Here is a 15,665-nt window from a genome sequence, read left to right on the forward strand (position 1 = left end):
CGAGAGGAGAATGGAGGAGAAGGGATCGTGGCGTGGCCATTCCCCCTGGGGGGTGATGTCTTGCTTTCTGTCTCTCTGACTCCCTCTGTCTTTCTGGCCAGTACATGCACCTTATAGCATAAACCTCCCCCCCAAAAAAAAAAAATTTCGTTTCCCTTTTAAATTATAATCTGTTGGGTCATTGGAAAAGTCATGAAGTATTTTTGCATAGAAAAACATGTCATGACTTTTCAGACAACCCAATATATGCAAGTAAGTAATGCTGAAGTTTGAAGAAGTACCTTCTGAAATAGTGAAAACCCATTATAACTTTGTTACTTTAGTGTCTGGTGAAACCTGCTTTACACTTTGAGAGAATGGCCTGTTCTGGCCTAATTGTAGATAGTACTGGAAAAGCCTTAATATCTCCAAAAAGATTCATTTGTTAAAATTTATTGTATTTCTCATAAATGTGAATATCAGTAACTAGACAAAAAAAGATCCATCACTTCAGGAAAGCACAGTAGATATTAGTGTATTAGAAGGAGTAAGACTAGTTTAGTTCTCTTTCCCACTATGCAAGATGGCAGGTGAAAAAGCTGCAAAGCAGGATACTAAGGAGAAACCTGAAACCAAGAAGACTGATGTCAGTGGCAAGGCTAAAAAGGGTGATCCCAAGGCTAAAAAGTCCAAGAAGGCGAAGCCCCATTGCAGCTGAAACCCTGTCCTAGTCTGTGGCATCAGCAGATACTCCCGGTCAGCCATGTATACCAGGAAGGCCATGTGCAAGAGGAAATACTCTGCCACGAAATACAGGATCGCAAAGAAAAAGGAAAAGGTTCTTATGACTGTCACAAAACCAGTTGGTAGAGACAAGAATGGTGGTACCCAGTAGTTAAACTGCACAAAATGCCTAGGTATTATCCTACTGAAGATGTGCCTCAGAAGCTGTTGAGCCATGGCAAAAAAAACCTTCAGTCAGCATGTGAGAAAGCTGCGAGTTAGTATTACTCCTGGGACCATTCTGATCATCCTCACTGGACGCCACAGAGGCAAGAGAGTGATTTTCCTGAAGCAGCTGAGCAGTGGCTTGCTACTTGTAACTGGACCGCTGGTTCTCAATTGAGTCCCACTGCGTAGAACACACCAGAAATTTATCATCGCCACCTCCACAAAAATTGATAGGAGCAAAGTAAAAATTCCAAAGCACCTTACCGATGCTTACTTCAAGAAAAAGAAACTGCGGAAGCCCAGACACCAGAAAGGTGAGATCTTCAACACAGAGAAGAAGAAATATGAGATTTCAGAGCAGTGTAAGATTGATCAGAAAGCTGTGGACTCGCAAATTTTACCAAAAATCAAAGCTGTTCCTCAGCTCCAGGTCTACTGGCGATCTATGTTTGCCCTTATATGGAGTTTATCCTCACAAATTGGTGTTCTAAATTTTTTGCCAAGAACCTAATTAAATAACTGATCATAAAAAAAAAAAAAAAAAGAATAAGACTTCAAGGCCAGTGCCTGCTTCCTCACCACCACCACCCTGACTCTTCTGCCACAGAGAAGGTGTTTCTCACACCTGAGCTGCATGGGAATCACCTAGAGGTGTGGTAAAATACAGACTGCTGGGGTCCACTCTTAGTTTCTGATTGAGTAGGTCAAGGGTGAGCCCAAGAATGTGCGTTTCTAGAACTTTTCCAGAAGGTACTAAGGAGAACCACACTTTCAGCCTCTTCCGTGAAGTTCCTAAATTAAGCTGGTATCTATTGTTCTTATGTCCAAGTCACTGTGGAAGCTGCCAAGATGGCATGCAGTTCTTACAGAGCTTTTTGCCTTAGGGCATGTGTACTCACCAGGGAGAGACAGGCAGTGAGAGGGAAAGTGAGAAATCACCCCCCAGGAGGGTGGCCAAGCTGTAATCTCCTCTATCTCTTCCTGGAATCTTGGGCATGCATGTACACGCACCCAGCATGATTTCCAAGACACTGGGCCCGGGACATGAACTGCAGTCAACCATGTGGGAGTCCAGCAACGTAACCATCAGCTGCCAGGACATCTGCTGGCCTGGCATGTTGCTCTTGTGGTGCACACTACATAGATGAGACTGGAGGTTTACAGTATGTATGTAAGTTGAGGGTCACATTGAGGCCCTGGAATAACACACTAAGTAGTTTGAACTGCATTCTGTTAAAATGAAGGGAAAGACTGAAGTGTGGACCCCATGGAAGAACATGGCACTAGTCCAGCTGTAAGGTGATGAAGGACTGAACCTAGATATCAGAGTATAGACTGAATCTCCTTTTGGGGAATTTAGGAGTTTTGCTGAATCAAAGAGTAGCATGCTGGCAACAAAGAAACAAAGCTGTTACTCCGTCTCCAGAGCATATGGAGGACAGGAAACTAGTAACGCCCTGCAGGAGATAAAGAAATCTGCTGCACTGGGACCAGCAGTTAGCAAAATGGCTATGTCACTGGACTCCCATGTAGTCAACCTCAGATAAAGTCCCAGACCCGGTGGCTTAAACTCACGCCGGACACGTGTTTGTGTGTGTGTGTGTGTGTGTGTGTGTGTGTGTGCCCAAGATCCTGAGAGAATAGAGGAGAAGGGATTGTGGCGTGGCCATCCCCCCCGGAGGGTGATTTCTCGCTTTCTTCCTATCTCTCTGGTGAGTGCATGTGCCCTATAGCAAAAACTCCCCCCCCTCAAAAAAAAAAAAATAGAAAAGAAAAGAAAAAAGAAATCTGTTGGACCAAAATGGCATCAGCCAAGCCTGGACCAGCTAACTGACCAACCAGTAACTGACTGACAGCTGAGCCTCCACCAGTGCCTGGGTCTTGACTTTGTGTGACCCTGCTACTCACTGAGCTAGCAAACCGAAGAAGCCTCTGTTGCTGTGGAAATCTTATGCTACTCATTTGGGAGAATGAGATTTGGGAAGATATATAACATTAATAAAATGTCCTCTTACATAAAAGCACTCATCATATATGCACTGGAGAGAAATATAGGATTGGATAACTTCTTTTATGTGTTACGTTAACCATTATTTTTTTCTTATGTAATGTATTGCAACTGCAGTGTTTTACTTCTGAGGTAATGTTTGGAAGGAAATTTATGAACAAGATGGGTGATTTTCAAGACTTTTGGTTTATTATAAGACAAACATGCTTCTTTAAAACTGAGAAACTTCTTACAAAGGCAGTGGAAAATAGGATTCAGACATCTCAGTCCTTTTCTTTATTTGTCATTTATTGTTATGCCACTTACCTTGCCTTTGAGAATGTTTTAAAATGTATTTTTTTTTTTCAGTTTGCTATTGGGTGCATGCACTTGCCAGAGAGAGGAAAAGTGAGAAATCATCCCTGGGGGGATAGTCATTCCATAATTCATTCTTCTGCATTGTCCTCTCAGGATTTTGGACGTACATGCACCTGTGCCTGGCATGTTTTTCAGACTGCCAGATCTGGGACTTGAATGGCACTTGGCCATGTGAGGCCTAGCCATCCTAACCACAATGCCACAGGCTAGTCCATAAGGTGTGCTTTTTTTTTTTAAAGAGATTTTTGCTATATGGCGTGTGTACTCACCAGAGAGACAGAGACAGAGAGACATAAAGTGAGAAATTACTCTCCAGCGGATAGACATGCTGCAATCCCTTCTCCTCTGTTCTCCTTTTGGGATTTTGAGTCCGCACACACACACATGCCCAAATGTGAGTTTTAAACTGTCAGGTCTGGGACTTGAATAGTGGTTGACTACGTGGGAGTCCAACAATGTACCACTAAGCCATCTGCTGGTCCCAAAGTGTGTGGATTTTTTTTTTTTTTTGCTATAGGGCACATGCTCTCGCCAGAAAGAGAGAGACAGAAAGTGAGAAATTACCCCCCAGGGAGGATGGCCACGCCGCAATCCCTTCTCCTCCTTTCTCCTCTCAGGATCTTGGGCACACATGCACACACGCTTGGCGTGAATTTAAGTCACCGGGTCTGGGACTCGAACTGTGGTCAACTACATGGGAGTTCAGTGACACAGCCATTACGCTAACTGCTGGTCCCCCAAAGTGTGCTTTTTTTTAATGTATTCATCCATTTTTTTCTTTAAGATGAAAAAGAGAGACAGAGATAGGTACATTCAATGGGGTCCTCAAGCTGCAATTCTCCCAACCCCCGCCTCAGCAAGCCAGGATCATGGGTGCATATGCCACTTGTCCTGTGTACAAAGAGGCCTTGGTATGCAAACCTGGGACCTTCCCATGTGGTTTCAGCATTGCCGTGCTACTGTGGCTGGCCAAGGAGTACTTGTTGTGGAGCCACTAAAGTGACACCTTCTTGAAGTGTGTTGAATTAGGGGGAGAAGGTGGATCTGTTTATGACATTTAAATTAGAAAAGTGTGAAATTTTACATTTTCTCTGTGACAATTAAAATCTTATTCAAGATATCAGGTTTTACTTCAGCTATAAAAAATGTGTTGAGGGGACCTGCAGATAGCATAGCTGTTACATCACTGGGCTCCCACATGACCAACCACAATTCAAATCCCAGACCTGGTGTCTTGAAAATCATGCTGAGCGTGAGTGCGTGCATGCCCAAGATCTCAGGAGGTTATGGAGAAGAAGGGATCGTGGTGTGGCAATCCCCCCTGGGGGGGTGATTTCTTATTTCCCTCTCACTGTGTCTGTCCGTCTGTCTCTCTCTCTCTCTCTCTCTCTTTCTCCTCAGCAAGTGCAAGCACCCTAAGGCAAAAACCTCTTAAAAAAAAAAGTATCAAGCACCTACTCTACGCTTGATGGTGGTGCAGGGTTTTACGGATACGAGGTAAAATAAGATGGCATCTCAATCAGGATGGGTGGGAATTTTTACCAGCAATTTTTCTTTTGTCTTGCAGTACCTTCTGATTTTTTTCATAATGAATATACCTTATGTCATTAAAACAATACAGATGGGACCAGAAGATGGCATAATGGTTATGTCACTGGGCTCCTATGTAGTCTACCAGTTTGAGTCCCAGACCCGGCGACTTAAAACTTACACCGAGCATGTGTGTGTGTGTGTGTGTGTGCCCAAGATCCCAAGAGGAGAATGGAGGAGAAGGGATTGCAGCGTGGCCATCCCCCCTGAGGGGTGATTTCTCGCTTTCTGTCTCTCTGGCAAGTGCACGGACATACATATACCTGTGCCTGGCAGGCACAGGCCCTATAGCAAAAATCTCTCTATAAAAACCAAAAAAAAACGGCACAGGCAATCCTGTTTAGAAAGTGTCATTCCACCCTGCCCAAGCTTCCATGTAATGAGGAAGAAGGTTCAGTAACAGACTGGTTTTACTGTCAGGAGGCTGGGCTCTAATAGATGTGTCTGCTGAGTGATCCGCAGAACGGGCAGTAACTTCAGTCCAGTTTTTTAAGGAAAGGTTTCTTGGAGGAAACAGTGACTGAATTGATTCTTGAGGAATAATTATGTAAGAAAGGTGGGAAGCTCATTCCAGGCTCAGGGATGGATAAATAGAGCATGAATCATGTTAAGAACTCTGAGAGCTTTGTTAGTAGGTGATGGTTCTCCAGAGGTCAGTGGGCCTTGAGAAGGGTGGTTACTCTGTGCTCCGCAGTTGTTCTAGTGAAGGACTTGAAACAGAAGAGTGACATGCTCATGGTTTGTGTGTGTGTTATTTAAGACAGTCTTTCTGTCTTATAATCCTCCTGCCTCAGCCTGCTGGGACTACAGGAATGCACCTCCATGCCCAACTTTTAGCATGGGAATCAACCCTGGCCACTCAGGTAGCCTAGCCCTAGCCAAGCAACAGCATAAACCAGCATTCACTACCACAGCTGGGCTGTTTTTGTTTTCATATTTATAAAAAAATATTTAATTTTCCTTTCTTTAATTATAATCTAAGTCTACTAAAGTGGACATGTAAATATGATATGGTAGGAATTGCTGTAATTTTTCTTTTCGCAGCAAAAGGAGTTGAGATACTGAAGGAAATGTGGCTTTTCTGCTTTCATCTTGTAGAAAGTTTTCAAAAAGTGAAGTATGTGGTACTTTGCTAGTCTTCGTGGTAACATGAGCTGTAATGATGTCATCTGTTCTAATCTGAAAGGAACGGGAGTGACCTGTCTGGCCAACTTCCTGTTGGGCTCTAATAATTTTACATCTGTGTTAGCTTTTGCCTCTTCTGTTGCCACTGGCTATGTCTGTTTCAACTCCAGGCTAAATTTTCTATTTATATAAAACTAAAGAAAGTGTTAACACCTTGAGCCTCTTCCTTCTTCACCCTGATGACCAAGAGTTAGTGGTTTTTCTTGATCTGCAGGAGATTTAGAAGTGAGCGTACTAACCAGGTGGGAATGCAAGGCTTTCTGGACCTTGGTGGTGGTTCCCTGGGGCAGGGCTTGTCTTTAGCTATCTATCTTGCCTCATAAAAATGAAAACAGTACGTATGCTCTTTAGAAAGAGATTGACTGTCTCTTCTTTCTGCCTTACCCTGAAATCTTTTACTTAGCAAGGCTGTGATATAGGGGTTCAGGCTGAGTTCACAAAGCTCCCCCAAGAGAATGGGTTGTCCTGGCTGACATGCAGAAGAAAACAAAATTTGCTGTTTGCAATAGAACCTGTTCACAGTATGTTAGGACTGCTCTACTTGTGAATTTAAAATTATAACTGTTATAATAGCCCATTCCCCAGAGTTCATGAAAACATCTGCATTTCAGAATACATTTTTAGCTCTGTGGACTTTCTGAAAAGATTTTCCTATGATTTGGTGAAAAGGTGGCTTAAATTGTTACTGTCTCTACCTGCATCAGAGGGGCTATAATGAAGTGAGATGGTAGTCTAGGATTGGTTAAAATCTAAGGGCAGGTGGATGATCTAACACTCCCACTACTAGGCATATATCCAAAGGGAAGGAAGTCAGTGTGTCATACAGATAGCTGCACTCCAGTGTTTATTCCAGCTCTGTTCACAACAGCAGGAGAGGGAGTTAACCTAAGGGTCCATTGACAAATGAATGGATAAAGAACATGTGTACACACACACACACAGGAATACTGTTCAGACATTAAAAAGAATAAAATGCTGTCATTTGAGGTAACATGGGCAAGTCAGAAGGACAGTGCGTTAAGTGAAATAAGCCAGGCACAGGAAGATAAATATGATATGCTTCCACCCAGGTGGAAATTGGAAAGGATAACCTCAGAGAATGGGAGAATAGCAGAATGACTGTAGAGCCTGGAAGGACAGCATAGAAAGATGGCATTACAGAAACAAAATTCCAAAAAGATAACAGGAGCAGTTCACAGTGTTGTAAAGTATGATAGGGTGACTATAGCTAACAGTAACTAACTATCTCAGAGTAGCAGAATAAGAGGATCTGGGGACTGGCCCAGTGGGCTGAAGGTTAAGGGAGCCAGATTCCACATGGCCAACTATGCAGATCGAATCCTGACCCCAGTGGCTTGAAAAATACTCCAGGCACATGTGCTTGTGTGCCCCAAATCCCAACAGGATGGAGAAATGGAAGAGAAGGGATTGTGGCATGATCATATCCTATTGGGGGGTTGCTTTCTCCCTCGCTCTCTCTTTCCAAAAAAATTCCCTGTCTCTCTCTGGTGAGTAAACATGCCCGCTGTCATTTTTTTTTTTAAAGGGGATTTTGAATGTTCTTAACGCAGTGTTCTGGCAAATTGCTGAGGTGATGAATATTCTAATTACTCTGATTTACTCATCACACATTGTATTCTTGTACTGAAAGATCACATTTTCTCCATGAATGTGTACATTTATTATCCATATGTCCATAAAAAATCCTAAGGACATTATTCTTAAGGCCAAAATCTTACACAATTTAGTTAAGGTCAATATAAAACAGTCTACATTTAGATTGTTCTTGGATTTGATTAAACTACCCATACATACATATTAATACATTATTTAGTGAATTATGGACATAATAAGATACTGTTAAAAGCTGTCTCTCCTAGAGACTCCAAAACAGTAAGATTAGTATGGAATGTGAATAATTTGAATTATGTTTTTGTACATTATTGTTTTCTTCTTAATAGATGTAAAAATCCATATTCTAGGCCCTATTTCATAAGCTACTATGGATGGAAGCTTAGAAACTGAGATTGAGGACCAGTGGGTGGTGTAGTGGTTATGTCACTGGACTCCCATGTAGTTGACCACAGTTCAAATCCCAGACCTGCTGGCTTAAAACTCACATCAGGGGGACCAGTAGTTGGTGTAATGCCTATGTCACTGGACTCCCATGTAGTCAACTATGGTTTGAGTCCCGGACCCGGTGGCTTAAATTCACGCCGGGCGTGTGTGTGTGCCCATGACCCTGAGAGGAGAATGGAGGAGAAGGGATTGCGGCATGGCCATCCCCCCAGGGGGTAATTTCTTGCTTTCTCTCTGGTGAGCATATGGGCAGTATAGCGAAAGTCACTTAAAAAAAAAAAAAACTGAGATTGAAGGGACCAGCAGTTAGTGTAATGGCTATGTCACTGAATTCCCATGAGCTGACTGCAGTTCGAGTCCCTTAAACTCACACTGGGCGAATGTGCATGCATGCCCAAGATCCCAAGAGGAGAATGGAGGAGAAGGGATTGCGGTGTGGCCATCCCCCTTGAGGGGTGATTTCTCACTTTCTATCTCTCTCTATCTCTCCATCTTTCTGGAGAGTGCACATGCCCTATAGCAAAAACCTATAAAAAAAAAATAAAAAACTGAGATTGAACAGAAATATTTCTTTGATTTTTTGTTTTTTCCTTTTTAATTCATGATAAAGTGTGCACATGTGCACAAAAGAAAGAAAGAGTGGGTGCTTGGTCATGTTCTAGTCTCCCTCCTGCAGTCCTCCAGCCTGCCAGGATTCTGGGCATAAGCACATGCCTCTGGTATGTTTTCAGGCCAGCTGGGCTGAGGACTCGAACCAGAGTTAACAGCTCTACCAGCTGTTAACACTACCAGCTGTTCCAGAGAGATTGGACTTTTTTTGTGTGTGTATGATATTGTGCCCATAAGATCGAGAGAGAGCGAGCATGCGCTCTTAACAGCATCTCATGCCATGACCCCCTTTACCCAGCCCTCCAGCCCTCAGGATCCTGGGCTCCCATACCTATGGCTGGCCCTGTGGCTTCCAGGCTTGCAGAGCACTTGTGTTACAGCTGGGCCTATACAGCTGGGCCTATACATTTGTTTTTAATTCCTGTCTGTCAAAGTACTAGCCATAATTCTTGGTTGATTGTATGCTGAAAAAAATATGTTAATGTATTCAGTGTTAAAAAAAAAGCAAAAACCTGAAACTATTTGTTTTTAACTAATGAAATCACCCTGTGGCAAATTCAGAGCTGTTTCATAGGATTACATTAGTTTGCTGTTTGAGTTTGTGAGACAATATATAGGATTTAGTGAATCTTGCTTGATTTTCAGAGTTTTTCTGTGATCAAGGATATGTTGAATTAGTGGACTTTGACAGTCCTTTGAAATTGGCTTTTATGAACTTACAGGCTCTTCAGTATAATATCAGAAGTAACTGTAAAATATGAAGAACTCTGCCCCAATTTTCTGATTTAAAATAAGGATTTGTACAGATCCATTTTTTTGTGGGTCATCTAAATAATTAAGGCTAAAAAGTGATTCTGTTTATCTTGATTAAATATAGAGTGATTATCAGATTTAATTACATAATCCCTGGTTGGTGCCAGAAATTAGATTCTTTTTACTAGAAATGTCTGATTACATAAAAGACAATCAAAATGCTTGGAAGAACCATCATCAGCATATACTTAAGTAATCTTTCTTTCCCCACCCACCCTCAGCTGCCAAACATTCATACACACATGACTTGCTGGTGTGTTATTTAGGAGTCTTTTCTTCTCTCTAAATCCAGGGACCCAACATCTGCCGAAGATTCTATCTGAGCAAGAAGGGGTGTAATACGGAAGAGCCTTGCTTTTGTTCTGTTCTTATATAGGGACAGGGGAGCATCCTGATTATTTGCCTCTGCACCTTTTCAAGGCATAGTCTACTGTATTAATGTGGTTGTCTTTTCTGCATCAGTGGCTAATTCTGTGACCTTGAATGTTAGTGAGCTTTTTCCTTTTTCAGTAGTGCTGTCAAGTTAGTTTGCAAGCATTCTGTTATTTTTAGTTGGGAAGAGAATACATAGATGTTTATAGACTATTATATTGAAAGAGGTGATTCATTTGGTACAGAGGTGTCTGTGCACAGTTTTAAAATATATGTCAAACAAAAGCACTTAATCTGGTGGAAAATGAAAGGCAAGATGTGTGCTCATTTAAAACACTAAAATATTAAATGGGAATGGGAAAAAAAGTAGTCAGTTTCCGAGTGTTTCACATGAGGTATTTATTGCACTATTAAAGGACAAACCCTGCAAGTAAAAAATAAAACTTAAGTCGTGGTCACATGTAATTATATATAGTAAAGTCAGGGCCTTTGATGCCAATTGTGGTTGTCAAGTGTTACCCCCAGCCTCTATAGGAATGCTTGCAAGTTTGTTACAGTGACTCATTACCCATCCTGGCAGCTGTGACAAAATGAGACTGTATAGATGTTGTCTCCACACCTCTGAGGATTCTAACGTTCCTATCCTAACTGTGCCCTCACCTTCACCTTCTAGTTTCTGAAGGTGGAGGGAGGGGCTATGTGCACTCTAAGGCTAAGGAGAATTATGAGATAAAAAATATTCTTGGTGTTTAGGAGAGAAAATGAATGTTTCTCTTCTTTTTTCTTCTAGATTGTCCTTCTATTCAGGCCACTCTTCGTTCTCCATGTACTGCATGCTGTTTGTGGCGGTAAGTCCCCCGTATCCGTTGAGGGTTTGGCTGTGTGCTGCGTGGCTGTGTTTGGTATTGGTGTCCTCTCCTGTGCCAGGACATGAGCAAGTGGTAGGAGCCGAAGCATCATCAGCAAGGCTGTACGTCTCCTGCTGAGAATTGTTGATGTGTGTCCTTACCTTAGGGACTTTCTCTGACACGATTTTCTGGAATATTTAGACACCTTCTGTGAACTGACAGCAGGCCACCATCTGAAGGACCCAGCCGTGGCGACAGCTGTTATTTGATAACCTCATTCCTAACTGGGAGCTGCTGTCCTCATGTACTCAGTGTGGGTGCCCAGCAGCCCCGCTTCTTTCCTTGGGGTCTGCTGTGATGACGAGGTGTGTTTTGATTATTGGAAGTGAAGGCAGCTGTCATTGCTTGAATTTGAGCAGGTTTTGTTTTCATTCTGATTTCTGGAACGTTTCCCAGACTTTTGCATGGAACCAGAAAGGATCCAGCTTCTGGGAGAGCCAGTTGCTGCTTCGGGAGCTCGTCATCTGTGCAGCTCCAGATCCAATGCTAGCCTGGAGAGCATGTGCATTATATAGAGTTGGCAGTGAGGAGTTAGAAAACGATGTGGAAATGCACCCACATTTCTCATATCAAACTAGACATGAATATGTAGCTTTTTGAAAGAAAGTAATGAACAGGCTTTAGGACATATCCAGGGGATCATTTTTTTAAATAAAATTTTTTTTGCCATAGGGCACATGTGCTCACTTGAGAAAGTAAGAACTCACTCCCTGGGGGTTGGCCACACCACAATCCTTTCTCCTCCATTCTCCTAGGATCTTGGGTATGCACGCATGCACACCAGGTATGATTTTCAAGCTGCCATGTGTGACACTTGAACCATGGTCAGCCATGTGAGAATCCAGTGCAGTAACCCCTGTACCACCTGCTGGCCCATCAGGGGGTCTTTTAACAATCAAGTTTATCTGATTTTTATTTTTTATAAAGTTCTATTTCCCTATATTTACATATAAAATATTTGCAAAATGCAACATACGTATATGTATACATATATTCATGTTTATGAATATACATGTGTATATATGCATACACATATACACACATGTATGTACAAACATGTACTTTTCCCAAGCAAGGGTTTGTGACTCTGCTGAGTGGCTTTTGAGTGTTGTGGACATGCAGCTTTTGTGTTTTGTTATTCACTCACCTGTATGTGTATTTAAGACCTTTGCGATAGAATCTGAGTTGCACTTTACATTTTTATTTTTATTTTTGACTCTTTCTAACAATATTCACAAAGTAAGAGATGAAGTATGACTGGAACTTGTGGGGGTCTCTACCCAGGGCATGAGGGTCCTTGGCTTCTCACAGGAAAGAATTCAAGAGCGAGTCTTTGAGGGAAGAGTGAAAGCAAGTTTACTAAGAACAAAGTCCCCCGTATCCGTTGAGGGTTTGGCTGTGTGCTGCGTGGCTGTGTTTGGTATTGGTGTCCTCTCCTGTGCCAGGACATGAGCAAGTGGTAGGAGCCGAAGCATCATCAGCAAGGCTGTACGTCTCCTGCTGAGAATTGTTGATGTGTGTCCTTACCTTAGGGACTTTCTCTGACACGATTTTCTGGAATATTTAGACACCTTCTGTGAACTGACAGCAGGCCACCATCTGAAGGACCCAGCCGTGGCGACAGCTGTTATTTGATAACCTCATTCCTAACTGGGAGCTGCTGTCCTCATGTACTCAGTGTGGGTGCCCAGCAGCCCCGCTTCTTTCCTTGGGGTCTGCTGTGATGACGAGGTGTGTTTTGATTATTGGAAGTGAAGGCAGCTGTCATTGCTTGAATTTGAGCAGGTTTTGTTTTCATTCTGATTTCTGGAACGTTTCCCAGACTTTTGCATGGAACCAGAAAGGATCCAGCTTCTGGGAGAGCCAGTTGCTGCTTCGGGAGCTCGTCATCTGTGCAGCTCCAGATCCAATGCTAGCCTGGAGAGCATGTGCATTATATAGAGTTGGCAGTGAGGAGTTAGGAAACGATGTGGAAATGCACCCACATTTCTCATATCAAACTAGACATGAATATGTAGCTTTTTGAAAGAAAGTAATGAACAGGCTTTAGGACATATCCAGGGGATCATTTTTTTAAATAAAATTTTTTTTGCCATAGGGCACATGTGCTCACTTGAGAAAGTAAGAACTCACTCCCTGGGGGTTGGCCACACCACAATCCTTTCTCCTCCATTCTCCTAGGATCTTGGGTATGCACGCATGCACACCAGGTATGATTTTCAAGCTGCCATGTGTGACACTTGAACCATGGTCAGCCATGTGAGAATCCAGTGCAGTAACCCCTGTACCACCTGCTGGCCCATCAGGGGGTCTTTTAACAATCAAGTTTATCTGATTTTTATTTTTTATAAAGTTCTATTTCCCTATATTTACATATAAAATATTTGCAAAATGCAACATACGTATATGTATACATATATTCATGTTTATGAATATACATGTGTATATATGCATACACATATACACACATGTATGTACAAACATGTACTTTTCCCAAGCAAGGGTTTGTGACTCTGCTGAGTGGCTTTTGAGTGTTGTGGACATGCAGCTTTTGTGTTTTGTTATTCACTCACCTGTATGTGTATTTAAGACCTTTGCGATAGAATCTGAGTTGCACTTTACATTTTTATTTTTATTTTTGACTCTTTCTAACAATATTCACAAAGTAAGAGATGAAGTATGACTGGAACTTGTGGGGGTCTCTACCCAGGGCATGAGGGTCCTTGGCTTCTCACAGGAAAGAATTCAAGAGCGAGTCTTTGAGGGAAGAGTGAAAGCAAGTTTACTAAGAACAGTGTACGGAGCAGAATACTCCATAGGTGGAACAGACCCATGACGGAACATGTGTGAATAGTCTCATTTCTTCCTCCAAGAGGGAGGGGAGAATGGTTACCCAAAGGAAAGATAGAAGGGCTACCCCATAGGCAGGGCAGTCTCGATCTGGTCTGTATGGTTTGGTTTAATGCCAGGCTGAGAAAGGGGTAGTTTTTTCATGACTTAAGTCCCCCGTATCCGTTGAGGGTTTGGCTGTGTGCTGCGTGGCTGTGTTTGGTATTGGTGTCCTCTCCTGTGCCAGGACATGAGCAAGTGGTAGGAGCCGAAGCATCATCAGCAAGGCTGTACGTCTCCTGCTGAGAATTGTTGATGTGTGTCCTTACCTTAGGGACTTTCTCTGACACGATTTTCTGGAATATTTAGACACCTTCTGTGAACTGACAGCAGGCCACCATCTGAAGGACCCAGCCGTGGCGACAGCTGTTATTTGATAACCTCATTCCTAACTGGGAGCTGCTGTCCTCATGTACTCAGTGTGGGTGCCCAGCAGCCCCGCTTCTTTCCTTGGGGTCTGCTGTGATGACGAGGTGTGTTTTGATTATTGGAAGTGAAGGCAGCTGTCATTGCTTGAATTTGAGCAGGTTTTGTTTTCATTCTGATTTCTGGAACGTTTCCCAGACTTTTGCATGGAACCAGAAAGGATCCAGCTTCTGGGAGAGCCAGTTGCTGCTTCGGGAGCTCGTCATCTGTGCAGCTCCAGATCCAATGCTAGCCTGGAGAGCATGTGCATTATATAGAGTTGGCAGTGAGGAGTTAGAAAACGATGTGGAAATGCACCCACATTTCTCATATCAAACTAGACATGAATATGTAGCTTTTTGAAAGAAAGTAATGAACAGGCTTTAGGACATATCCAGGGGATCATTTTTTTAAATAAAATTTTTTTTGCCATAGGGCACATGTGCTCACTTGAGAAAGTAAGAACTCACTCCCTGGGGGTTGGCCACACCACAATCCTTTCTCCTCCATTCTCCTAGGATCTTGGGTATGCACGCATGCACACCAGGTATGATTTTCAAGCTGCCATGTGTGACACTTGAACCATGGTCAGCCATGTGAGAATCCAGTGCAGTAACCCCTGTACCACCTGCTGGCCCATCAGGGGGTCTTTTAACAATCAAGTTTATCTGATTTTTATTTTTTATAAAGTTCTATTTCCCTATATTTACATATAAAATATTTGCAAAATGCAACATACGTATATGTATACATATATTCATGTTTATGAATATACATGTGTATATATGCATACACATATACACACATGTATGTACAAACATGTACTTTTCCCAAGCAAGGGTTTGTGACTCTGCTGAGTGGCTTTTGAGTGTTGTGGACATGCAGCTTTTGTGTTTTGTTATTCACTCACCTGTATGTGTATTTAAGACCTTTGCGATAGAATCTGAGTTGCACTTTACATTTTTATTTTTATTTTTGACTCTTTCTAACAATATTCACAAAGTAAGAGATGAAGTATGACTGGAACTTGTGGGGGTCTCTACCCAGGGCATGAGGGTCCTTGGCTTCTCACAGGAAAGAATTCAAGAGCGAGTCTTTGAGGGAAGAGTGAAAGCAAGTTTACTAAGAACAGTGTACGGAGCAGAATACTCCATAGGTGGAACAGACCCATGACGGAACATGTGTGAATAGTCTCATTTCTTCCTCCAAGAGGGAGGGGAGAATGGTTACCCAAAGGAAAGATAGAAGGGCTACCCCATAGGCAGGGCAGTCTCGATCTGGTCTGTATGGTTTGGTTTAATGCCAGGCTGAGAAAGGGGTAGTTTTTTCATGACTTTTCCAGGGAACCACTGCCCCTCCCATTTCTGGCCTTATTTAACATAGCTCTGGCTCTTGCCACGGTTATTCCAAATTGTCCTGGCACTGGTGGGAGTGTCAGCTAGCACATTAATACCGTACAGAGAGGGTAGCATGTGTCTGAAGATTAGGCAGCGGTCGTTCCCACAGTAATCTTGGGTCCC

General features: G+C 42.7%; 1 protein-coding gene and 1 pseudogene across 1 annotated transcript in view; both read left to right on the forward strand.

The window, feature by feature from the left end:
• PLPP1 (phospholipid phosphatase 1) overlaps positions 1 to 15,665 on the forward strand; it is a gene marked incomplete at its 5' end in the record, with an annotated part of 45,475 nt that overhangs the window by 17,835 nt on the left and 11,975 nt on the right. The window contains 1 exon segment of the mRNA XM_014587996.2: positions 10,734 to 10,791. Coding sequence (XP_014443482.1) covers positions 10,734 to 10,791 — 58 coding nt within the window.
• LOC102499157 (60S ribosomal protein L6 pseudogene) lies at positions 435 to 1,421 on the forward strand (annotated as a pseudogene).

This window comes from Tupaia chinensis, unplaced genomic scaffold (assembly GCF_000334495.1).
Source record: "Tupaia chinensis unplaced genomic scaffold, TupChi_1.0 Scaffold000251_1, whole genome shotgun sequence".
NCBI classification, from domain to species: domain Eukaryota; kingdom Metazoa; phylum Chordata; class Mammalia; order Scandentia; family Tupaiidae; genus Tupaia; species Tupaia belangeri.